At 44.8% G+C, this 25169-nt stretch overlaps 1 protein-coding gene across 1 annotated transcript in view; it reads left to right on the top strand.

The window, feature by feature from the left end:
* Window positions 1–11711: 11711 nt before the first annotated feature.
* Window positions 11712–25169, top strand: part of LOC309793385 (RAD52 motif-containing protein 1-like) — a gene marked incomplete at both ends in the record, with an annotated part of 119270 nt that continues 105812 nt past the window's right edge. Inside the window, one exon of the mRNA XM_082603857.1 lies at window positions 11712–11717. Within this exon, the coding sequence (XP_082459983.1) occupies window positions 11712–11717 (6 nt within the window). The remainder of the gene's footprint in view (window positions 11718–25169) is intronic.

The following is a 25169-nucleotide window of genomic DNA, read 5'->3' as shown; positions in this document are numbered from 1 at the left end:
ACGGTCAGGCCAAATCGGAAGGCTTTGGAGGTATTTTTGCGCCTTTCTCCATGCCCAAATAGATTCATTTAGAGTAGAGTCGCAGAGCTCTCTCGCTGCACCCGGGCAGTGAGGACACCAGCGGCCTGGCCTTGCCCTCACCAAATAGGGTTTAGATGGAAGGTTTTCCAAGGTTTGGCTGCTTTATATTTTAGAACTCCAAACTCAACCTCAGGGATGAGGGATTTGCTTTTCCCTGTCATAATGTTAAAGAAACACTTATGACAGCAGGACTGGGAGTGAGATACCTGCTTCTCCCCCAGCTCAGCCACTAGACCGCCCTCTCATTGCAAGGGAGCGAGTCTCACTTCCTCTCAAGCTGGGGCCTATTTTGTCTGCCGCTTAGGTATTAAAGTGCTGCTCCCTAGTCCATCCGGGAGGAAATATTAGAAGCACTATGGACTCGGCTGACGGGGAAGGACCTGCAGTTGTTCCCACCCACCATCATGTACCTTCTGGGGAGGAAATTGTGGAGGAGAGAGGCGTCCCCGTGCAGGACGACTGGTCAATAGCTCCTTTCGGTGACAAGGTCAGGTTCTCACTTTCTGGGGTGATGCCACATTCCTGGGTGGGAAAGAAGTAAGCACCAGTCAAATATGTTAGAGGGGAGGAGTCAGGGCAGGGCACCCATGCGAGGAGGAGGAAAGGGGATCTGGGAAGGGCGGCAGGAGGCGACATGCAGAGGGAGGGCTAGTCTCTCCTCTCATCACTTCTGTGCACCCCTGACCCGGAGTGGCTGTCTCCTGGGGGGAGGTGCAAGCACATCCTGCCCGAGGCCCAGCAGCTGCTGGAGCCACACAAAGACCGCAGCTCAGGTGACACTGGTCACCCAGTAGCTGTGACACGGGAACACCCCAGGTTTCCCCAGGATTACTAACAACTCTCCTTTTTTTTTTTTTTTTTTTTTTTTTTTTTTTGTGGTACGCGGACAAATAGCTCTTCTTCTGAAGGGAGAGAACACAGAACCAGCGGAGGCCCCGGTACCTGCTGGGTTTCTCCTCTTGGATGGAGGGTTAGTTCCAGCTTGATGGATCTAATACAAACACCGCCTGTCCTTCAGCCCACGCCCGGCACCCCCATCAGTCACCTGGGCTCGCAACCTCGGTGCACCCCAGGGCAGATGCAAAAGCCTACTGATTCTCTTTCTACAGCCACAACTAAAAGTTCACATGCCACAACTAAGGAGCCAGTGAGCCATAACTAAGGAGCCTGCTGGCAGAAACTAAGACCCAGTGCAACCAAATAAATAAATAAAGATTAAAAAAATAAAATAAAGAAATGAATCCAGACTCTACATTATATATAGGAACTTGCTTTTTTTTTTTGGTAAACGATGTGGTCCTAGATATATTTGCACCTCAGTGGATACAGCTCTACTTTAGTTTTGCCTGAATACCAGTTCATAGTATAGATACACTATAATTTATTTAACAATTCCTGCCTGATGTGCGGAAAACCCACACACATCTAGTGTCAAAAGTGAATCAGGAGGGACTTCCCTGGTGGCCCAGTGGTTAAGAATCTGCCTGCCGATGCAGGGGACATGAGTTTGAAACCTGGTCTGGGAAGACCCCACATGCCGTGGAGCAACTAAGCCAGCGTGCCACAACTACTGAGCCTGTGCTCTAGAGCCCGTAAGCCGCAACTACAGAGCCCGTGTGCCACAACTACTGAAGCACGCATTCCTGGAGCCCGTGCTCTGCAAGAAGAGAAGCGACTGCAGTGAGAAGCCTGCACACTGCAATGAAGAGTAGCCCCTGCTCACCACAACTAGAGAGAGCCGCATGCAGCAACAAAGACCCAATGCAGCCAAAAATAAATAAATAAATAAATAAATAAATAAATAAATAAATAAATTATAAGTGCATTGGGGAAAAAAAGTGAATCAGGGACTTCCCTGGTGGCACAGTGGTTAAAAACCGCCTGCCAGGGCTTCCCTGGTGGCGCAGTGGTTGGGAGTCCACCTGCCAATGCAGGGGACATGGGTTCCTGCCCCGGTCCGGGAAGATCCCACATACCGCAGAGTGGCTGGGCCCGTGAGCCATGGCCGCTGAGCCTGCACGTCCAGAGCCTGTGCTCCGCGACGGGAGAGGCCACAACAGTGAGAGGCCTGCGTACCACAAAAAATAAATAAATAAATAAATAAATAAATAAATAAAAATAAAATAAATAAAAAACTGCCTGCCACTGTAGGGGACACAGGTTTGAGTCCGGGTCTGGGAGGATCCCACATGCCATGGAGCAACTAAGCCAGTGCACCACAACTACTGTGCTCGCGTGCCTCAATTACTGAGGCCTGCGCACCTAGAGCCCATGCTCCACAACAAGCGAAGCCACTGCAAGGAGAAGTCTGTGCACCACAATGAAGAGTAACCCCTGCTCACCACAACTAGAGAAAGCCGGCGCATAGCTAACGAAGACCCAACGCAGCCAAAAATAAAATAAATAAAAATTAATTAATTAATTAATTAATTTTAAAAATGTGAATCAGCATTGTAGGAGAATACTGAGAGCAGAGGAAACACACAGGCGTATGTTTTTCCTTTACATGGACACTCAGAGAAGTGAAATAGCTGGGCCACAGCTGAAAATTTACTAAATATTGCCAAACTGAATGCCCAAAACAAAAACAGTTGTACTACAGTTATAAAGGAAGGAAGAAGGAAAGAAGATAGCAGACAAAAGGCAAAAAATCCAATCTAATACACACACACAAACACACAAACTCGGTAAAGAGGCCCATTCCTTCCATGGACTTTACATTGTGCTGTGGACTCATGTCCCCCTCCCCCATTCATACCTTGAAGCCCAACTTCCAATGTGACTATATTTGGAGATGGGGCTTTTGAGAGATAATTAGGGTTAGATAAGGTCATAAGGGTGGGCCCCTCCAGATGGAATTAGTGGCTTTATAAGAACAGAGAGAGAGATATCAGTCTCTCTCTCTTTTGTTTCTTTTTGGCCACACCGTGAGGCTTGCAGGATCTCAGTTCCCCAACCAGGGACTGAACCCGGGCCACGGTAGTGAAAGCCGGGAATCCTAACCACTAGGCAACCAGGGAACTCCCAGTCTCTTTCTGTCATGTGAGGACACAGTAAGAAGGCAGTCATTGCAAGCCAGGAAGAGGGCCTTCACCAGCAACCCAGTCTGCCGGCACCTTGATCTTGGAGTTCTCAGCCTCCAGAACTGTGAGAAGTGAGTATGGGTTGTTTAAGCCACCCAGCCTGTGGTATTTTGTTACGGCAGCCTGGGCAGATGAATACAGGCTCCAAGGCAGTAGATACTGGGGTACTTGTGACCAACCGGTCTGGTTACACTGGGGCCTGGGCACAAACCAACCTGCAGACAAAACCCGTGCAGAGGATCCCATTTAAGTGGTAGCTGCCCCCAGGGACTGCTCCTCCGTGTCCTCTGCCTTAACTTCTCCCCTTCCCTCAACTCACACTGCCCACAACTTTTGAATCTGCACCATCCTTATTTTTTAATGCTGCTATCCTAGTTCAGGTAGTTTTCATTCTTAACTAAAACTATGACCTCTTAACTGGTCTCCTTAATCTCCTCCCTTTCTGATTCACTCTACACTGTGAGCTGATTTAAAGAGCTAACTTTCTAAAATGGAAATCAAATCACAATAGTTGTCATTATTTGAATTCTGAAAATATTCCAGCAAGATGGATATTTTTTTTAACTTTTTTTTTTAATTTTTAATTTTTTGGCTGCACCGTGTGGCTTGTGGGATCTTAGTTCCCTGACCAGGGATTGAACCCAGGCCTGCAGCAGTGGGAGCATGGAGTCCTAACCACTGGAGCACCGGGAAATTCCCAAGATGTTTTTTTGTTTTTTTTCCGGTACGAGGGCCTCTCACTGTTGTGGCCTCTCCCGTTGTGGAGCACAGGCTCTGGACGCGCAGGCTCAGCGGCCATGGCTCACGGGCCTACCGATCTGCGGCATGTGGGATCTTCCTGGACTGGGGCATGAACCCGCGTCCCCTGCATCGGCAGGCAGACTCTCAACCACTGCACCACCAGGGAAGCCCTAATTGGGAGTTGTTATTGCAAGATCTCTAATCAATCTTCCCTTCTTTTGGTATTTTTTTAAAAATTGAGGTCACAGTAAAATAAATTAGATATCCTGCCTAAAAGTGGAAAATATTAATCTTCACCTATTTACTTTTGGACCAATGGAGTTATATCCTTGATTATTGTAGAAAATGGAATTGTACTTAAAAATAACTTCATACAAAATTAAAATATGGGAAAAAAATTTAAAAAGAAATAAAAAGAAAAGGAAATAAAAAGAAAAATTAAAATATGGAAAAACTGGCTATGGAAATCCTATTACATTTTCATATATTTGAAAAATCTTCATCTACATGGCATTTCAATAACATACTTTAAGCTTAAGGTCACAAAAATAAAAGGAAAGTAACAAAATTGTATTTAAGCACCTCTAACTGTTCAAGTCAATTCTAATGCTACAGTGCTGCTTTTGTTATTCATGTTTTTTACCTATTTAAAAAAATTATACGGACTTCCCTGGTGGCGCAATGGTTAAGAATCCACCTGCCAATGCAGGGGACACGTGTTCGAGCTCTTGACCGGGAAGATCCCGCATGCCGCGGAGCAACTAAGCCCGTGCACCACAACTACTGAGCCCACGTGCCACAACGACTGAAGCCTATGTGCCTAGAGCCCGTGCTCCGCAACAAGAGAAGCCACCTCAATGAGAAGTTCACGCACCGCAACGAAGAGTAGCTCCCGCTTGCTGCAACTAGAGAAAGCCCGCGCCCAGCAGCGAAGACACAACAGAGCAAAAAATAAATTAAATAAATAAACAAAATTTAAAAATTATATAAGTAATACATGTCTTTGACAAAAAAAAATACAAAGAAGTACGTAATTTAAAAAGTGATAATCTGGGCTTCCCTGGTGGCACAGTGGTTGAGAGTCTGCCTGCCAATGTAGCCAATGTAGGGGACACGGGTTCGTGCCCAGGTCTGGGAAGATCCCACGTGCCACGGAGCGGCTGCGCCCGTGAGCCATGGCCGCTGAGCCTGCGCATCTGGAGCCTGTGCTCCGCAACGGGAGAGGCCACAACAGTGAGAGGCCCGCGTACCATGAGAAAAAAAAAAAGTGATAATCCAACACTATGAAAGGTAACTCCATTATTAACAATCAGTTTGCAGCCTTCCAGATTTTCCTATACATATATAAACACATTCAGGTTTTCTGTTTTGCTTTATTTTGATATTTAACCTAATTGGGATATTACTCATATTGATCTGCATGTTGTTTTTTTTCCTAATGTACTGTACTCATCTTTCCATGTCTGTACTTACGGATTGACCTCATTGCCTCGTTGTTTTTTTTTTTGGCCCGCTGCGAGCAGCTTGCGGGATCTTAGTTCCCCAAACAGGGGCTGAACCCGGGCCTCAGCAGTGAAAGCGCCACAGTTCTAACCACTGGACCGCCAGGGAATTCCCAAACTCATTGTTCTTAATGACTACATAATAACCACCTCTTGGGCTTCCCTGATGGCGCAGTGGTTGAACGTCCGCCTGCCGATGCAGGGGGCAGGGGTTCGTGCCCCGGTCCGGGAAGATCCCACATGCAGCGGAGCGGCTGGGCCCGTGAGTCATGGCCGCTGAGCCTGCGCGTCCGGAGCCTGTGTTCCACAATGGGAGAGGCCCCAACAGTGAGAGGCCCGCATACCGCAAAAAAAAAAAAAAAAAAAAGAAAGAAAGAAATAATTTTCAAATATGTAGATATTTTCTTAGTTTTTTTCTTGTTTTCTACCTTAATTGCATCACTGTCTGAGAATGTACTCTGTATGATTTAGAGCATTTGAATTTGTTGAGACTTGTTATATGGCCCAGCATTTTCATAAACATTCCATGTAGACTGGAGAAGAATTTGTGATCTGCAGTTGTGGGTGCAGTATTCTCTATACATCTATTAGGTAAGGTCTGCTTATCCAGTTGTTCAGATCTCTTTCTTACTAGCTCTCCATCTGCTCATTTTAAGAGTTACTGATATATGCATCTTCCACTATATTTGTAGATTTGTCTCTACCTTCTTGCAATTCTGTCCATGGGTTTGCTTTCTATATTTTGAGGCTATGTGTATTAGGCACACACAAATTCAGAACTGTTATGTCTTCTTGGTGAATGAAGCATTCCATCATTATGAAGCATCCCTCTTTACTTCCAGTCATGCTTTTTTGCCATAATGCCTACCTTCTTTTGGTAGTTTTTGCATGGTTTGTCTTTTTAAATTTTTGTTCTTCTTTCAAAAATTGTGGTACAATGCACAATTTACTGTCTTAACCATTAAACTTTTTAAAAATTGTGGTAAAAACTCTGTTAACATGAAGTTTACCATTTTAGTCATTTTAAAGTGTACAGTAAAGTACATTTACATTGTTCTGCAATTAATCTCCAGAGGTCTTTTCATCTTACCACACTGAAGACGCTATATGTGTATCCAGTTAACAATTCCCCATCCTTCCTTCCTACCCCCTGCTTGGCAATCACCCTTCCTACTCTCGAAGAATTTGTCTACTCTAGATGCCCTCATACAAATACAATCAGACAGTGATTTGTTTCTTGCTGCTGGTTTATTCCACATAGCACAATGTTGTCAAGGTTCATCCATGTTGTAGCATGTGTAGCATTTCCTCCCTTTTGAAGGCTGAGTAATATTCCATGGTGTGTATATACCACAATAAAAAAAAAACTATTCATCTGTTGATGGACGCTTGGGTTCCTCCCACCTTTTTGTGATTGTGAATAATGCTGCTATGAACATGAGTGTTTAATATCTGTTTGAGTCCTTGCTTTCAATTCTTTTGGTTATATACCCAGAAGTGGAAGTGCTGGGTTATATGGTCATTGTTTAATTTTTTGAGAAACTGCCATAATGTTTTCCATAGTGGTCACACCATTTTACATTCCTACCAGCAATGGACAAGTATTTTAATTTCACTACATCTTTGCCAACGCTTGTTATTTTCTGTTTTTTGTTTTGGTTTTGATAACAGTTGTCTAAATGTGTGCGAGCTGATACTTACTCTGGACTTAAGTTGCTGTCAAAAGCAAAGGACCTTAGGGCACAAGGACCCCAAATCTTAGAATCACCTCCCTGTTCTGTCTACCCCTGATAGTTTTCACTCTTATTAACCTACCAGATGTTTCCAAGCAGATGTTTTGAGGAATACATTGTCTATTTTGTTTTAGTAGTCCTTAGTGGGGGGGGGGGTTAGTCTGAATTATCTGGACCACCATCACTTCTTTTCTGTATTTCAAGAAGAAATGAAGTGGGCCTTAAAGGTAGAAGGAGAGTAGGAGTCCATGGATTTAATATTTCTTTATTTTTTAACCCATGTTATTTCCCACGTCTATATTTTAAGTAACCTGGAGTAGATATCCTGGCTGAGTACTCGCAGTAGCTCACATTAACAGGCAGTGAATTTTTTTTTTAGATTAAGTGGGAATAAAAAGAGAAGAAAATCCATGGAAGAAAAAGGAGTGGAAGAAGAAAGGGAGAGAGAAGGAGGACCTAGAGGGATAGAGATGGAGAAGGCAGAAAAGCGGGAAAAAGAAAAGAGAAAGATGAAGCGGGGAGAACAGAATTAAAGGAAGCTCCATTTAGTTTTACCAAGACCTGTAGCCAGCGCTTCTGTAGAAATCCAGAGTTACTACCTGCTTAACAAGCAAACAAACAAAAAATTCCTTTCACATTGTCCTTTCCTTGCCAACCATTCACTTATTTTCATGACTGGTCGTGGAAAAAGGAAACTAATTCATTCACTCAACAAACATTTATTAGGTACCCACTATATGCCAAGCTCTGTTCTGGGCACTGAGGAGAAACAAATGAACAAAACCTACACAAGCCCTTGCCCTCACTGAACTTCTGTTCTAGTGGGCCACTGTACCCAAGGTACAGTGATTGAGGTGCTAAATGCTGTAACAAACAGATCACAACTTCTCAGCAGGTTAACATAATAAAGGTCTGTTGTCTGCTCAGCTGAGAGTCCTTGCATGTATTTTTGGTCATGCAGATCTGCCCTGCTCATTCAGAGTCACACTTCTGCTTCACGTCTATTGGCAAGAACTAGTCACATGGCCCCAAAGGCAAGGGCATGGCTGGGAAATGTAGTTCCCAGTAACAAACACAAGTCTTTGGTGATCAGCAAACTGATTCTTCACATGGAAAGATACAGACAAGAAACTGAATAACAAATTATTTATTACTTTCGGAGGTGATAAATGCTATGGGAAAAATGCAGGAAAGAAATAGAGTGTCTGGGAGGGGGGGGAGTATTGAAAATTTAAATAGACTGGTGAGAGACGGACTCACTGGGCTGAGCAAAGCTTGAAGGAAGCAGAGGCGTGAGCCATGTGAATATAGGGGAGATGGTGTGACTGGAAGAGGAAACACTCAAAAAGGAGCCCATTATGGCTGAAACAGAGCCAGCGGAGAGAGGCAGGAGATGAGCTCAAACAAATCAGAGGCAAATCGTGTGGGACTCTAGATTTATCCTCTGAATGAGACGAGAAGAATCAGATGGGTGTGAGCAGAGGAGAGCTAGGATTTGATCTGCACTTTATCGAGACCAGTGTGGTGGCTACGTTGGGAATACACTGAATGGGGGCAAAGGGAAGGAGATAAAAGTGCATGGGACCAGAGTGGCAACAATGGAGGTGATGAGAGATGTAGATTGCTAGATACAATTTGAAGGCAAAGCAGGATTTGTAGATGGATTGAAGATGGAGTTTGAGAGAAAGACAGGAGTGACTGTGGCCTGAGCAATTAAGAGATGGAGCTAGGGAAGACCATGGTGGAGCACGTTTGTGGGGGGAACTCAAGAACTCACCTCTAGACATGTTGAGCTTGCGACGTCCATGAGAGTTTCATGTGGAGACGCTAAGAAGCTGCTGGACTAGGGTCTGAAGCTCAGGAGAAAGCCCTGGGCTTGAGCTACAGGTTTAGAGTCCTTTCTCAGGGTAAAGACGCTACTCAAAGCCTTGAGACCGAAAGAGAAGGGCAGGCAGTGTAGTTGAAAAAGAGAGACCCAAGGACTGAGCCTTAGGTCTGGACAGAATAAGATGTGGCCATTGCTGGGGATGGGGAGAAAAAAAGTGAGGGAAGGAAGCGGGCGTGAGTGGGGAATTATTTGGGGCTGTGGTTCATCAGATCAGAATCAGAATGGAGCACCATTAATGGTGACCAAGGGGTCTGTTTCCCCCCAACTCCACTCCTACCTGCCTGCCTCTAGCTGTGTACAATCCCAGTGGTCTGATGATGGGCAGGGCCGTCAGCTGCTCATTCCATGCTTCTGCACTCTTTCACCACCACCCCTCGCTCTCATAAAGGTTTGGTCATTCATTCAACAAATCTTTGCTGAATGCCTATATATGTGCCAGGCCCTGAGTGAACAAGCTAGACAAGGCCTGTGCCCTTCTGGAGCTTATACTCCATAAGGGGGCTGGGGCAGATAATAAACAATCAACAAATAGACAAACAAGAACATTCCTAATCCAGGGTAAAAGAATAGAGAATGCCCTGCTTTGGTGCAGGGGATCATGAAAATTCTCTTCCAGGAGGGGACATCCGAGCTGAGACCTGAGCGCTAAAAGGATGATGGCCATCAGATCTGGGGGTCAAGGATCTGGCTGGAGGGAGGCTTGCAGTGCTGCAGGGGAATGTTGAAGGCCAGTGTGCTGATCATGGTGAGGAGCCCCCTCACATGGGACCTTGGAGGCTATGGTTAGGAATTCGGTTTTATTCTAAGTGTGACGAGGACACCTCCCGTGGGTTTAAGCAGAGGACTCACGTGACAACATTTCACAGACCTCACTGGGTTGGTCAGATGGAGAGCAGACAGTAGGGGGCAGAGTGGAGGCAGCGAAAGGATTTAGGAGGGTTTTCGAGCTGAGGCCACAGGTGGCATCTTGCACTAGGATGGGCCAGGATGCACGTTGTCTTGAACGAACGGGTGGGTCAGGCAGTCATACATATATCAAGCTCTTCTCTGGGTCCAGGCCTATGCAAGGCCAAGAAAAGCACCTCCTAAAGAAACATGAGCGAGGTACAGTCCTTGCCCTCAGCTTACTGAAAGCTGAATTACAGGAAACTCAGACCACACATATTAAGGTGCCGGGTAAACACAAAGCAACCAGTAAGTCAGTGCATAGGAGAGGCTGACTAGGTGCAGAAGGGGGACTGGAAACAGTAACTGGCTACCGCGTAAAGGGGAGACTTTGGAGCCTTCTCCAGACGGGCGGGGCGGCTCATTTTCCAGCGGGCAGTGGCAGAGGGTCGCGAGCAGCGCTGCCTCCCTGCCCCCAGCCCACGGCCCCGCGTGGCGGCGGGGCCTGGATTGTCCAAGAAATTGGCTCCGGGCTCCAGTTTCCCAACTCACTCGGAGCTCAGAGAAGCGGTGACAAAGGCGAGGGCCCTCCCGACACGCCGCGTTCTCAGCCGGCCTGCAGTGACTCACCACCTCGCTCCCTCCCTCACCGCTGACCCCGGGCCAATCCCTTAAGGAGTCTACACCCCACTCTTCTCACTTGGCCGGGACAATTGCCTGGTGGAGTTTTTAGCTCCCCGGGGGCAGGGCTTTTGTCAGCAACCGTCCAGGTTCCTCGAGAGAGGCTTCTCCTAGGGGCTGGTGGAGCGTAAAACCTTTGGGTGGACCCGAAGGCCCCAGGCCCTCCCCGTGCACCGAAGGAGGGCTTTAATGCCTGTGCATTCTTCTAATTTCAGAGCCTTTCAACAGCATTTTATACCGAATACAATTTCGCAAGTCTTGGTGTCCTGGAGGAATTTTCCCTTGGACACCTCTTGGTCAAAATTTGCTAGGGGAAAACAAAAAAGCAACCAGAGTAGGCCCCCAAAGTCTGCAAAGCAGAGACCAGTGGCAATGGGAGGTGAGAGTGCGGCGGACTGACCAACGGGCCCCGGGGCAAGGGGACCACCGCGCGAGGGCGCGGGCCGAAGCTCTACTCGCCCGCGCAACCGAAAGCGGGCGGCGAGTATCGCGAGAGCGCTCAGCTCCCCTGCAGCGAGCCCTCGGGCAGGAGCAGAGGCCCAGGCGGCGGGCGTGGGCTGCGGGGACGCTCGCCTGGTTCTCCGGCTGGCATCTCGGCGCCCCTACTTCCAGCGCGCCCCGTCGCAGCCAGGCGACCTGAGCGTCCCCCAACCAGCCTTGGGCCGGAGTGCTGCCCGCAGTCCTCCGCTCGCCCGGCCGCCGGCGCTCGCCGCCCGGCCGCCGGCGCTCGCCGCCCGGCCGCCGGCGCTCGCCGCCCGGCCGCCGGCGCTCGCCGCCCGGCTGGGACCCGGCAGGTGGACTGCGGCGGGCGCACCCTCCTTCCGGCCCCGGCCCCTCCCTCGAGCCCTGGCGCGCCTCTGCTCCCCGGCCAGAGCTCGCCATCTGCGCCCCCGAGTTACCTGCCTCGGGAAGTCCCAGTTCGCAAGCAGCCGGGACTGTAAAAGGGTGGATTCGGCAGAGCCCAAAACCACATTTCTAGGGGAGGGGTGGGGTCCCCATCTAGAGGGTCGCAGATCGCATTACCGGCCGAGGGGAGGAGACAGCGGAAGGGAGAGTCAACAGAGGTAAAAGTTGCTTTTCGCTTACTACTCCCCCTCCCCCTCCCTTACGCGCTGCGATGCCGGTAGGCTCGGGGACACAGTGTCCGCCCCGGAACGGTTTGGCAGGACAGAGGTATCTTTCCATACGCGGATGCTGCAGTCAGAGCGCCGCTTGGCCTGCAGGGCTGCCGGGCTCCGGGGCCCCGAGGGCGACCCCCGTCTGCCCGGGGGCGGGAAGCAGAAGCCCGCCTCCGGGCACCGAAGATCTAGAGCAATAACAGACGCATAAATAAACCAATGAGCGGCTCTTTGCTGCCAGCAGCAGGGAAACCTCGGGCTGATTAAATGCAGACGCGGGGTGTCTTCCAGGACAGGAGGGCGGCGGGGTAGAGGGAACCGGCGTGGAGGCGAAGGGTGGGGGGAAGGGAGGCCGGGGCAGGAGCGACGGGAAAGACCCAAAGCCACGTTTTTGTTTTTGTTTTTTTTTTGCTGTACGCGGGCCTCTCACTGCTGTGGCCTCTCCCGTTGCGGAGCACAGGCTCCGGACGCACAGGCCCAGCGGCCATGGCTCACGGGCCCAGCCGCTCCGCGGCACATGGGATCCTCCCAGACCGGGGCACGAACCCGTATCCCCTGCATCGGCAGGCGGACTCTCAACCACTGCGCCACCAGGGAGGCCCCAAAGCCACGTTTTTAAACATGGCGTGGGGGGGGGCGGTTTTAAAGGCAACCAGTACGGGGGAGAAGGGGACCGGTCTGCGGGCCTCTGGACCTTTTTTAATACATATTACTTTGAATACATATTACCATGTGAAGTGTTAGTATTCACTTCAAAGTGAAGTTGGTGGTTGGCCACCGAACAGGTTGTCACACGAAGCATTCTAAAATGGGAAATGCCATAGTACTGAAGTTTGTGGTGAAGCGAGGGTCTGTGTCTTTGAACACATCGCTTTTTTAGTCTGCCCTTTTGGCTGGGAAGCTGGGACACTATTTTTAGGTAAGGCGGGAGTTTTGGGGAGTCAGTAAGTGCCTCTCTATCAGCTGGTGTGCTTGATTTTTGCAGTTGTTAGCAAGAAGTTTCATTTCTAATACCATAAGTATTCAATCTACATTGTTTTAAAGTCTGTATACATTTATGGACAGTCCAGTGTTTTACTGGAGCAGGGAGTGATGCCAAAATAACAGGGGAAATCATTTCTACTTGCAAAGGACCTTGTGTAGTTTAAAACTATAGAGCATATTCATGAAAGGCTAAGAATATTGCAGAGGGACCTACAACTAAGTAGACCAGATCTTACACATGCACTTTTGTCCTCTGTTTAAGAAGTAGGCATGGTATTGATATTAAATGCAAATTAGTCTATAATTATCTGTCAGACTCTATTTAAGATTCTAAATACAGGCCCAGCACAAGAAGTAAGGCCCTTTGCCTGTTGTTTTAAATGCTTAACAGTTTGAAATGCCTAGTAGACTTGGGGCCAAGTTTATCAACTTGTCGATAAACAAGAGATGGGGAGGAGCTACTTAAAAATTATAAACAAAGTGTTATGGCTGTTTATTTCCATAAACTTAGATCAGTATACATGCAAATATAATTTGATTTCTAAATAATAGTTTGAATTGTTTTCTAGGAGAGAAGTATGATATGTGTGGAGAGTGTGGCCGCAGCAGCTTGTAGTTCATTTAAATTGCTGGGTGTAGTCAGGATGACTTCGGTAGCACTGGCTAGGAGCCACATAAAACTTAGTGGTCTGTCACTTCACCGGTGGCTGAGATTATACTTTTGAGCTATCCTGAATTTAATAAGGTTAATATTCCTCTTTCAAAAATAAATAGTAGATATAACATGAAGATTTTTAATTTATATGTATATATATGTGTGTACATATATATTTATATATGTATCTATCTTTATTTTAAAAGCTACCAATTGTCTAAAGCAAATTGAACGTTTTTCAGCATACTACTAAAGAGTCATACCAACTTGTTTACTGGTGTAAATTGTACTGGGTCAGTTTCTCCAAGGGCAGGAAGTTGTCTGGTAAAGCCAGAATTTGTTTTTTTTGTTTTGTTTTTTTTGCGGTAGGCAGGCCTCTCACTGCTGTGGCCTCTCCCGTTGTGGAGCACAGGCTCCGGACGCGCAGGCTCAGCGGCCATGGCTCACGGGCCCAGCCGCTCCGCGGCATGTGGGATCTTCCCGGACCGGGGTACGAACCCGTGTCCCCTGCATCAGCAGGCGGACTCTCAACCACTGCGCCACCAGAGAAGCCCCTAAAGCCAGAATTTGTGTGTTCAACTTGTTTTGACCCCCAGAAACCCTGATTCATCATTAGGTTCTTCAAAGAATGCAGGCACATTTTTTTGAGTAAACCATTGTGACGTGTGAATGTTTGTGATTTTTGTTATTTCTGTGCCATATTTTAGGTGTTCTCGGAACATCTGAATTTGCCTTTTTGCTTTCTTCTGTCGATATTCTCCTAGTGGTGAAAATAATCCTGTGAGGCGAGCTTCCTTTCAGTAGGCAATATGTGTAACTAATATAGTTTAAAAACTTATTTATTTTTATGTAAAACTGATGCATGCTATGGTCAACAAATCCAAGCAGTGCTAAGTGTATATAGGAAAAAAGATAAAAAGCCTCTGCTCTCCTTCCTCCATCGTTAGCCATGTCCCCCTAATCTGACCGTAGAAAGCAGTTGGTGTTACTTGGTGTTTGGAAGACCTCTCTTGACTCGGTGCGCGGGCAGTAGTGAAAGCAGAGGGAGAAGTCATGGAAGGCATGGCCACGGAACCCGTTTAGATGTTAGGCAGGTATTCCACCCTTATTTCTTGTGATGTTAATTAATATTGATCATCTTAAACTTCCATTAGTTTAAGATAACTGTAATTGAATTGTTAGTGAAACACTCAAACAGTTAATTGCATTGTCAGGTTGGTAAAGTTTTGATTTGTTGATCTTGTAAGGAAATAAATGTTTGGAAATTGAATTCACGTAACCTTAGGGCTGGGAGTAATGTTGGTAATTATCATCTGTGGAATTTTATGATGAGATGCACAGTATACTTACTCTAGGCTTTTTATAACTCATTATGTTTCCTTTAGTTTTCAGAACAACTCCAAGATAGCTGTTATTTCTGCTTTGCAGAGGAGATTTAGGTTAAATGTGAATTAACGAACATAACGTCGCAAGACCAGTAAGTGGTGGTGCTGGCGCTGTGCCTTGGAAAGGGCGTTCTCTTTCCACTGCAGTATGCTCTGCTGCTTCTATCTAGTCTGTCTTATTTTCCAGATGAGGAAATTGAGGCCTGGAGAAGTCAAGTGACTTTCCCAAGGTCATACAGCTGATTAGTAGTAACATTAAACCAAACTTTTATCTCAGGACTCTTGGTCCTGGCTGGTTATGCTACATTTTACTGAAGTACTGTGGACCAAAGGACCATATGCTGTGACCACTGGATACAAATGCTTCAGAACTGATACATCAGCAGTGGTGTTTTCTAGTATGTATTCAAAGGTTCCTTCTCTCTCTTTCAGAAATTATAAAGAGCTCTGATGGGCTCTTTGGGTGATACCCAGTGCAGTGAACTGCAGGTGAGTAAGGTCTGGGAGAGCCTTATTTACAAAGCAAGGACTTGGTAATGCCTGAGGAAAAGACCAAAGGGACTTAATCTAGAGGAGGGTGTCTGGTCAGCAAGATGAGCTGGGACAAGGTGGAGGAAGTAGGGCCCTGGTGCAGCAGCGGTGACCTGACTCAATTGGCTACTTCTGGGGCCGACTGGATGATGGTGAACCTACTCCAAACAGACTGCCTGATGCTTTGTCAGTTTGTTTGAAGAGAAGTGAGGGTAGGTTAATCTTCCACTTCTGTTTTGAATGAGTAACTGCACAGGGATTCAACCTATCTGCATATGATTGGCTCTTCAGAGGTCCTTCAGTTTTTGTGTCAACATTCTTGAGTGTTGACCACCCAGTGCTCTGATGAACGGGTTAAGTGTTACATTGTCTGTTTTTCCTGTTATCTACTATGTGTGTATTGTCATGAATGACTATATATCTGCATTTCTGAGGATCTGGATACCAGGAACATACCAATGGAAACAGAAGGTTAAACTTTTTCCCTAATGGTTGTATTAGTCCTTCAAATTATTTGTTTATTGCTGAAATGCCCTAAGAATGACATTTTAGTCTTGAGTATTTATTATTTCACAGTAATTAATCTTCTTGGTCCATTATAGTATCTTGGCCATTCAGTATTAAACTAAGAAAATGGTAATACTACAGAAAAACAATTAGAAGACTGTTCTAATATTGTCCTTGTGGGGCATCAGTGCTAAAATTATTTTTTGATGTATTTTTAATGCTAGTCCCAGAGACTTTAATGAGACAATGCTATATACTTTTAGGGTTTATAATTAAACTTAGGCTTGGCTACTTATTGATTGCTAAAGTAAAACATTGTTGTAGGGGTTCTTTGTTTCTTGAGTTAGGGTAGTTTGCACGATTCATCCCCCACAGGTTCATGGGGATGATCAGAAGGCTAGCTGAGCTGGTTTCTTGGTCCTTGGAAAGCTGGGGTCTGGGTTGTCATAGGTCATTGTGATCAGAAGTACATGAGCGTTCTCAGTTAAGGCCAAAGTGAGCAATAAAAGAGAGGTGTGGACCTCTTCCTGAGACTATATCGAGTTTGCATCCTGGGACCCCTAAGTTTGCTCAGTATGGTAGAACTTCCTCTCTTAAATTATAAAATAATTTAAGAATTGTTATTAAGTAAATTGTTAAATATTTGGGTTACTACCCCTAAAACAGTTGATTTTATTTTTGGCATTCTGTTAAAAATATATATAGAGAGATATATATCTCTCTATATCTATCTATATATACATACACACACACATAGATTATTGTACTCCTTTTTAATTATAATGTATATAATTTGAATTTTTCCTACTTATTAGATTATGAAACATTTCCATGTTATAGTTGTCACAATTTTAATTGACATGATTACACTTTGAGAGGCTGCAAAATATTTCATCAAGTCATGCCGTCAATAATTTACTTAACTCTTTTTATGTTAGTTATTTATGTTGCTGGCTCGTTTTCAGTTAATACTTTAATGTACATTATTGTAGATATTATTGTACTTTTCTTCGGGCTCATTAGATCTCTAGGATAAATTTTTGAATGCATTATTGTGTTAAATGGTATGAATGTTTTTATGGCTTTTGATATATATATCGCCATCCTGTTTTTCAAGAATGTTATACCAGTTTGTACTACTAAGAGATATACAGATGTACCTGTTTCGCCATAACTGGATATAAATACATTTTTTCCTTAAAAGTTTTTGCTTATTTAATAGTGTAAATTGGCCTTTGTACTTCTTTGTTCTATAATGTTGAATTTTTCTCTTTGAGTCTCTTCATGGTGAATTGTTTGTTCATATCCTTTGCTATTTTAATCAGTAAACTATCGATGTGGGCTTTGGATGGTAAGGCAAGTATAACCAGCTAATAAACAGGTGATTATTAAAAAGATGATCAGAACCTGTTCGGGGAGAATGTTCAGAGAGAGTCTAGTCTGGATGGTAAGTTTTCTTGAGAACATAGTGGTTGAAGGGGAACGGGTGAGTTATTCCAAGGTTCAGCTCAGCACATGTTTAGTGCGCATCCATTGTGTACCACGTGTTGCATCCTCTTAGTGCTTCTCAAGTCATCGTGGCGTATACTTGGCTGAAGGAGGAGGCTGCTTGAGGCTGCTTGAGGCTTGACTTGTGGGACTTTGGCTGCTGAAGTCTCTTTGTGGAGGGCTGAGGGGATGACTGACTAGAACCTCTTTAGCTCATTCAGGGCATACCACAGTGCCACGGCACAGTCTTTGAGAAGCTCTGTTCTGAAGGATACAAAGACGAATAAAGCATCATTTCCTCTGACAAGGAGCGAATCATCTAGTAGAGAGAGTAGGGGCACCAAAACAAGAAAGGACTAATAGGAATTTGAAGGGTGCTGTAAGAGGGGTTCAGACAAGGTGCTTAGGGGTTCAGTGGAGGGAGTGATACTGCCCCCTTGCGGATGTAAGGGAACGCTTCAACTGAGGAGGTGGCATTTAAATTGCACCATTAAATTGCACCACTTGCCCCAGGGCAAGAAGAGGGCATTCTGGAGGGAAGGGTAGCTCGAGCAAAGGCTGAGGGGTGGTGTTGGAAATGAGGTGGATGTCCGGAAACTGAGTATCCAAATTACCCGGACCCTGGGTTACATGAAAGAACATAGTGGACAGTGAGGCTGTTGAGAGGTCATGACTGGGTTTTGGAGAATGCATATGATGGATTGTGAGTGAGGAGAAACTAGAGACAGGGTTTTCAGTCGAGTTCATGGCACTACTCCAGGTGAGGGATGATGAGTGCCTGAGTTAGTGTGCTTGGGAATGAAAGGAGGTGGTGGAGTCAAGAGGTACTTTGGAGGTTGAACAGAGAGATGTGGTGACTGATTAGGTAGGAGGGGAAGGAACAGTCAGTTCTGTGTCTTAAGTCAGAGATGATGCTGAGGTATTTGTGGTTGGATGGCTGGCAGAATGGGACAGCAGGAATACAGAGGTCAGGAGGAAGAGCAGGTCTTAGGGGTTTAGAATAGAGAAAAGATGATTTTGGTTTTGTGTGTTGAGTTTAAGGAACTAGTAGAAAGGTGAAATCAGAATCTTAACCCTGGAAGGAACAGATGAGGAAGTTCAGGGCCCAGAGGAGCTAGAGGGACCAGTGAGGTCTCACAGTTAGATAAAGCAGAGTGAAGACTGAAGCTTCCTGATTCCCAGTGCAGCACTCTCTTCAGTGCCTCAGACTGAGAAACTTCTCTGCTGTGGTGTTTTCCTCGCACCCAGGTGTGCTCAATAGGAAGTTGGAAGTGGCAGAGCTTATGTTGGGAGTGAAGAGTTTATTTTTTAATTACATTTTTTTATTATGGAAAATTTCAGATGTATAGAAGTGGAAAGGGTATAATCAATCCCACTGTACCCATTGTTCAACTTTAATAGTTAGTGATATTGTTTCCTCTGTTTCCTCCCTCTCCATCAATTCTATTGAAGCAAATCGGATAAAGTGTTTTGGTGAACTTGAACTCTGCGTATCTGTAGTTAAGGAGAATTGAACAGTTCAGTAGGGTATGTTCTGAGCTTTCTGGGTGGGGGTCTAGAGTGAACAGAAGTAGCATTAATTGCCAGGATTCCTGGGCAAGTCACTTACGTCTTCTGAGCCTTCGTTTGTCTGTGAGACGGAGGTAATAATGGCAGCGTCACAGAATCACCTGAGATAAGGTGTAGAAAACCCTCTGTGAACTGTGAGCCTGAAGTGTTATGCAGATTTTAGTTGTTGGTAATAACAGAAAGGTAGTGCTATTCCTTTGGGCTTCTGTGTTGCTGGCATTCAATACATTTTTATTATTCAACAAAGAATGATGTGAGGTACCTGAGGCTTCAACAGGGAACAAAACAGACAAAATCTCAGCTCTCCTGGAACTCATGTTCTAGGTCTGGAGTATAATAGGAAGCTACTACCTTCATAGTGATTAGTGTGGGCCAGACACTGTTCTAAGTGCTTTCATATTTTACCCTATTTAATTCTTGCAGTAATGCCTTGAAGTGTAGCCCTGTTATTATTCCCATTTTGCAGATTTGGAAATCAAAGCAGATTTTTAAGCAGATTGCCTCAGGTCACAATGCCAGGATTCAGATTCAGGCAGAGCTGGCTTCAAGCCTGTACTCTTACCCCTGTGCCATTAAAACGCTTTAGCTCATTCATGGCGTACTAGTGTTTGGTACAAATACAAAAGGTAGGCCCTGATTGAAATTATTCCTAAACAAGTAAGTGTTCTCTTCTTGAGGGAGAAAAAAAGACAAAACCAAATGAAAAAAATGGCAGTACACAGTTCTCTGTGGATGGGGGTATATTAGTATTCTTACACAGAAAAGAATGTTTCTTCCTAACTTTTTATAGGCTTCAGCAACTTTCTTGGATTCTTTAGATACAAATGGCCACCTCAGTGGAACGAAGTCATTTTCCTGCTGGTACTTGGGAAGAGTCTCTTCTTGAATGAATCTCCTTCTTGCTTACAATTCTTCTTTTTTCTCCTACTCCTCTCTTTCCTTACCTTGGGGCAGTTCCCTTCTCTGATTTCCCCTGTTGTCTGATCCTCCTTTTCCTCACAGCTGTGGTGTCCCTTCCCAGTGTCATCAGCTGCCCATGTTCTCAGGGATTTCCTTCCTTCTGCTTTTGCCTTCTCTTCCCTAGCCTGCCTCTGTCCGTCTTCTTGGGCCTTACCCTCTGTTGTGGCTCTTCTGAGTTTCTTCAGCGGGACTAACGTCAGGACCAATTTCCCGCCTCTGGCTCTGGCTCTGCCTTGCCAGCTCGTGGTTCTTCTTCCTGGGCAGGGAAGATGGGGAAATGGGCAGTGAGCATTCCTTAAGTTTGCATCAGGATTAGGACATGGGCCTCACTCCTTTTAAGGAGGGTTAGGAGGGTATTATGGCTTGCATACCTGTGGGTTTTTTTTTGAATATTGTTAAAATATACATAACATAAAATTTACCATTTTAATCATTTTAGCATACAATTCAGTGTCATTAAGTGCATTCACATTGTTGTACAACCATCACCACCATCCATCTCCAGAACTTCATCTTCCCAAATTGAAGTCTGTACTCATTAAACACTAACCCTCCATCCCCCTCTCCCTCAAGCACCTGGCAAACATCATTCTACTTTCTGTTTCTCAGAATTTGAATAGGGTCCATTCATACCATAGGTACCTCATGTAAGTGCACTGATACAATATTTGTCTTTTTGTGACTGGCTAATTTCACTTAGCCTGTCTTCAAGGTTCATCCATATTGTAGCACGTGGCAGCATTTTCTTCCTTTTTAAGGCTAAATACTATGCCACTGTATGTAAATACCACATTTTTAAAAATCCATCCAGTTTTTGATAGACACTCAGGTTGCTTCCACCTTTTGGCTGTTGTGAATAATGTTGCTGTGAACTTGGGTGTATACATATCTGTTCAGGTCCCTACTTTCAGTTCTTTCAGGAAATACCCAGAAGAATTGTTAGATCATATGGTAATTCTGTGTTTAATTTTTTGAGGAATCCCCATATTGTATTCCATAGCAGTAGCACCGTTTGATGTCCACCAGAAATGTAAAAGGGTTCCAATTTCTCCACATCCTCGCAAACAGTTATTTTCTATTTTTTGGATAGTAGCCATCCTAATGGGTGTGAAATGATAATATATACTTGTTTTTAAAGGTGTTTTATGTAGAATAATAGAATTTCAGGACTGGAAATGGTATTAAAGATTTCTGGTTCAATTAGCTGTAGACAGCAACAAATGTTCTCATATGTCTTAGCATTTTCACTTCTTTCTCAGTTGGAGAAAGGCATTTTGGGCAGATGGGTCTCTACTGGATCTTCGGCTCAAGATGAACTATGTCTGACCCAGGCAGGGTACATGGAATGCAGCTTTGCCAGAGATCTGCTCTTCTCTTCTGCCAGTGACTCTCTTTCTTATACTTCTTTACAGTTTCCAACTGTGTCTTCTGGGTTATTTAATCTTCTTTCCAGCTTCATTAAGGGATAAGGTAATTGTATTCAAATAAACATTTTTATTTAAAAAAACTAGGTAAGTTAGCAATTAATGAGCCCAAGATCAGTATAAACTGCTCAGATGATTAAAAAGACTCTATTCAATATCAATTTGAAGGAAACCTAAATATTACTCCTGGATGTTAGCTATAATTCCTTACTATGGAAAATAAGTCACCCCTTTTCAATTTTTTTTTTTTTAATTTGGAGGAGATGAGTTAAGCAGCATAAAATAAAATATATTTTATATTTACGAGAAGATTATAACTTCTGGATTAGTTTGGGTTTTGAATCATTTTTTTTTTTTTTTTTTTTTTTTTTTTTTTTTTTGCGGTATGCGGGCCTCTCACTGTTGTGGCCTCTCCCGTTGCGGAGCACAGGCCCCGGATGCGCAGGCCCAGCGGCCACGGCTCACGGGCCCAGCCGCTCCGCGGCATATGGGATCCTCCCAGACCGGGGCACGAACCCGTATCCCCTGCACCGGCAGGCGGACTCTCAACCACTGCGCCACCAGGGAGGCCCTGAATCATTTTTAAGTTAAAGAAAACTGTTAGTTTAATTTATATTATGAAAATCTTTACGCCTACAGCAAAGTTGTAAGAATAGTATAATCAATACCCAATTGTTAGCGTTATGTCATAATTTGCCTTGTCTCCCTTTCTCTGTCAAATAGATAGAATTTTTTTTTTCCTGAGCCAGCTGAAAGTAAGTGGCAGACATCTTACATGGCATTTCATTCATACTTCATCATGTGTCTCCTAAGAATGAGGACATATTTCTTCATAAACATAATACCATTATCACACCTAAGAAGATAATTCAGTAATACTAATAGTTATACTATCAGATATCAAGTCCATGTATAATTTTTCCTATTTCTTCCCAAAATATATTTTATTTCTTTAGTTTGTTTTTGACTCTTTAGTTTCTTTTTTTTAAATTAATTTATTTAATGTATTTATTTTTGGCTGCGTTGGGTCTTCGTTGCTGTGTGTGGGCTTTCTCTAGTTGCGGCGAGCAGGGGCTACTCTTCATTGCGGTGCACGCGCTTCTCACTGTGGTGGCTTCCCTTGTTGTGGAGCATGGGCTCTAGGCGTGTGGGCTTCAGCAGTTGTGGCGCACGGGCTTACTTGCTCTGCAGCATGTGGGATCTTCCCGGACCAGGGCTCAAACCCGTGTCCCCTGCACTGGCAGGCGGATTCTTTACCACTGCCCCACCAGTTCTTCTTTTATCAAAAAATTATTTCCTCATTTGTTTTTATGTGATGATGCCTTTATTTATTTATTTTTATTATTGTTTATTTTTGGCTGTGTTGGGTCTTTGTTGCTGCGTGCGGGCTTTCTCTAGTTGTGGCAAGTGGGGGCTACTCTTTATTGTGGTGCGCGGAATTCTCATTGTGGTGGCTTCTCTTGTTGCGGAGCACGGGCTCTAAGTGCGCGGGCTTCAGTAATTGCAGCACCCAGGCTCAGTAGTTGCGGCACACAGGCCCTAGAGTGTGTGGGCTTCAGTAGTTGCGGCGTGTGGCCTCAGTAGTTGTGGCTCGCAGGCTCTAGGGCACAGGCTCAGTAGTTGTGACGTACGGGCTTAGTTGCTCTGCGGCATGTGGGATCTTCTCGGACCAGGGCTGGAACCCGTGTCTCCTGCATTGGGAGATGGATTCGTAACCACTGCACCACCAGGAAAGTCCCAGACGTTCCTTTTTTTAATGACAATTTTGAAGAGTCCTGGTTCATGTATTTCATAGACTGTCCCTCAACTTGGGTTTGTGTGATGTCCTCCTCATGACTGGAATGGAGTTAGGGTTTTGGGGAAGGAGATGTTTACTTTTAATATTTTGTTTCATCTCTCTCTCTTGGCTTTTTATATAAGATATTCAGTGCATATAGATATATATTTTAAAAAGCATGCTTGTAGACTATTATTTTATAATCTGCTTGCTATTTTGTAATCTGGTTGGGATGATGGTGGTATGCTTTTTTTTTTTTTTTTCAGTACGCGGCCTTTCACTGTTGTGGCCTCTCCCGTTGCGGAGCACAGGCTCCGGACGTGCAGGTTTAGTGGCCATGGGTCACGGGCCTGGCCGCTCCGCGGCACGTGGGTTCTTCCCGGACCGGGGCACGAACCCGTGTCCCCTGCATCGGCAGGCGGACTCTCAACCACTGCGCCACCAGGGATGCCCATTTTTTATTTTTTTGCGGTACGCGGGCCTCTCACTGTTGTGGCCTCTCCTGTTGTGGAGCACAGGCGCCGGACGCACAGGCTCAACGGCCATGGCTCACAGGCCCAGGGGCTCCACGGCATGTGGGATCTTCCCGGACTGGGGCACGAACCCGTGTCCCCTGCATCGGCAGGCAGACTCTCAACCACTGCGCCACCAGGGAAGCCCGGTACACTTTTGTTTTAATTATGCAGTTGGCTCTCTTGCGTTGATTTACATTTTATTTATAAAGCTCCACTGCTTTGGATTATGATGTGTTTACAAGGCTACACAGATAATCTGGAAGGGAAAATGAAGAAATACAAATGACAGAAAATATTTTATAATAATAAAATTTTCTTGGCAAGCAGCAACCTTTTCTCAAAGTCAGTCTTTTAATATAATTTGCTTGCTTCATAAATATGGATTTTTTGTTTTTTCATATCTTTATTGATTAGTAAGCATATTAAATGACTTGGGAGGAATCTCACTCTCTTCAAGAAATAATTTGGAATTATTGATCCAGAATGCTGACAGTTCTCAAAAATGGGTCAGGAAAATCAAAGTAATAGATGGAAAAACAATCTCAATTTTAGCTCTTGATATAACTTTTCTAAAATTTAAGGTTCTTTTTTATAATTTAAGTTACTAAAACAGATGGTGGAAGGTCCATCAAGATATTTATTTTATGTATTTAAAGCATTTTACTTTGCTGTATTGAATTCCATTCATTCTGGAATTTAGGAGAATTTACCTCTTTATGAAAGAGATGATTCAAAGTAGAAAATGATTGCTGACCTTCGCTTCCAGTTTTCTTCTCAATAGACTTAGTCTCTCTTCTAATGCTTCTTGCATACTCAGTAATTGTATAAGTTTTAGAGAAAAATGCAAGTCTGGCTGAATATTAAGCACAGTACACTAAATAAAGCTTTTTTCCTTTGCAGAATATTTTACATGTGTGTCCCATAGATTCATCAGAGATTCTAGTTTTGGATAAAGGCAAGTACATTTCAAGACAATACAACATCCCTATCTAGGACATTGGCATTCAAATGAGAAGTGAATTTGGTTCAGGACAGTTCTTGAAATGCTTAGCATTTAGGTTATTTTAGGTCAACTCTTTGGGAAATTCAATTAGAGTATTTATTGAATGGTTTTAGTGAGCTGATTGGTTGTCATGTCATGTCATAGATGATATAAAACATGACTCCTATTTATAAAATAGTTGTGTTGGTCAGATAAGGCATCTTACATGGTGTATTTAATCCAAGATAATGGATGAGTAAGAGGCAGATCATTGTCTAGGAAGTAATTTTGGTTTTGAGAGAGGCATTCTTAGGGAAATAGGCCTTGAAGTGTTCATTTAGAGCTGGGCAGGATTGAGGTCCGGAGAGAGGAGGGAAAGGATATTTGGGTAGAGGGAAGGGCATTGGCAGAGCCTCACAGGCCTGACGGTTCCTGGGGCCTGTGTGGGAATGGTGGGAAAGTTGGGTTGCAGTCAGCCTGTGGGTGGCCTGGACGTTGGGTAATGAGCGTGGCCGTGAGTTTATGGGCGCCCTCTCTAGAGTGGTGTGTAACTTGCTTCCTCCCTGAAGAAGTGTGACACGCTTGTGCTAGCTGCAGTGTCTTCCCCACAGCTGTGCTGTCCATTGAGGAGAAAGGGGCCTGCTCTGCCATGGCTTCCTTACTCCTCAGGGTATGGCGTG

The sequence above is a fragment of the Mesoplodon mirus genome, assembly GCF_964341445.2.
Source record: "Mesoplodon mirus genome assembly, chromosome: 18".
Classification (NCBI taxonomy): domain Eukaryota; kingdom Metazoa; phylum Chordata; class Mammalia; order Artiodactyla; family Ziphiidae; genus Mesoplodon; species Mesoplodon mirus.
Note: the sequence above shows the minus strand (reverse complement) of the source record. Positions and strands in the feature narration are given on the sequence as shown.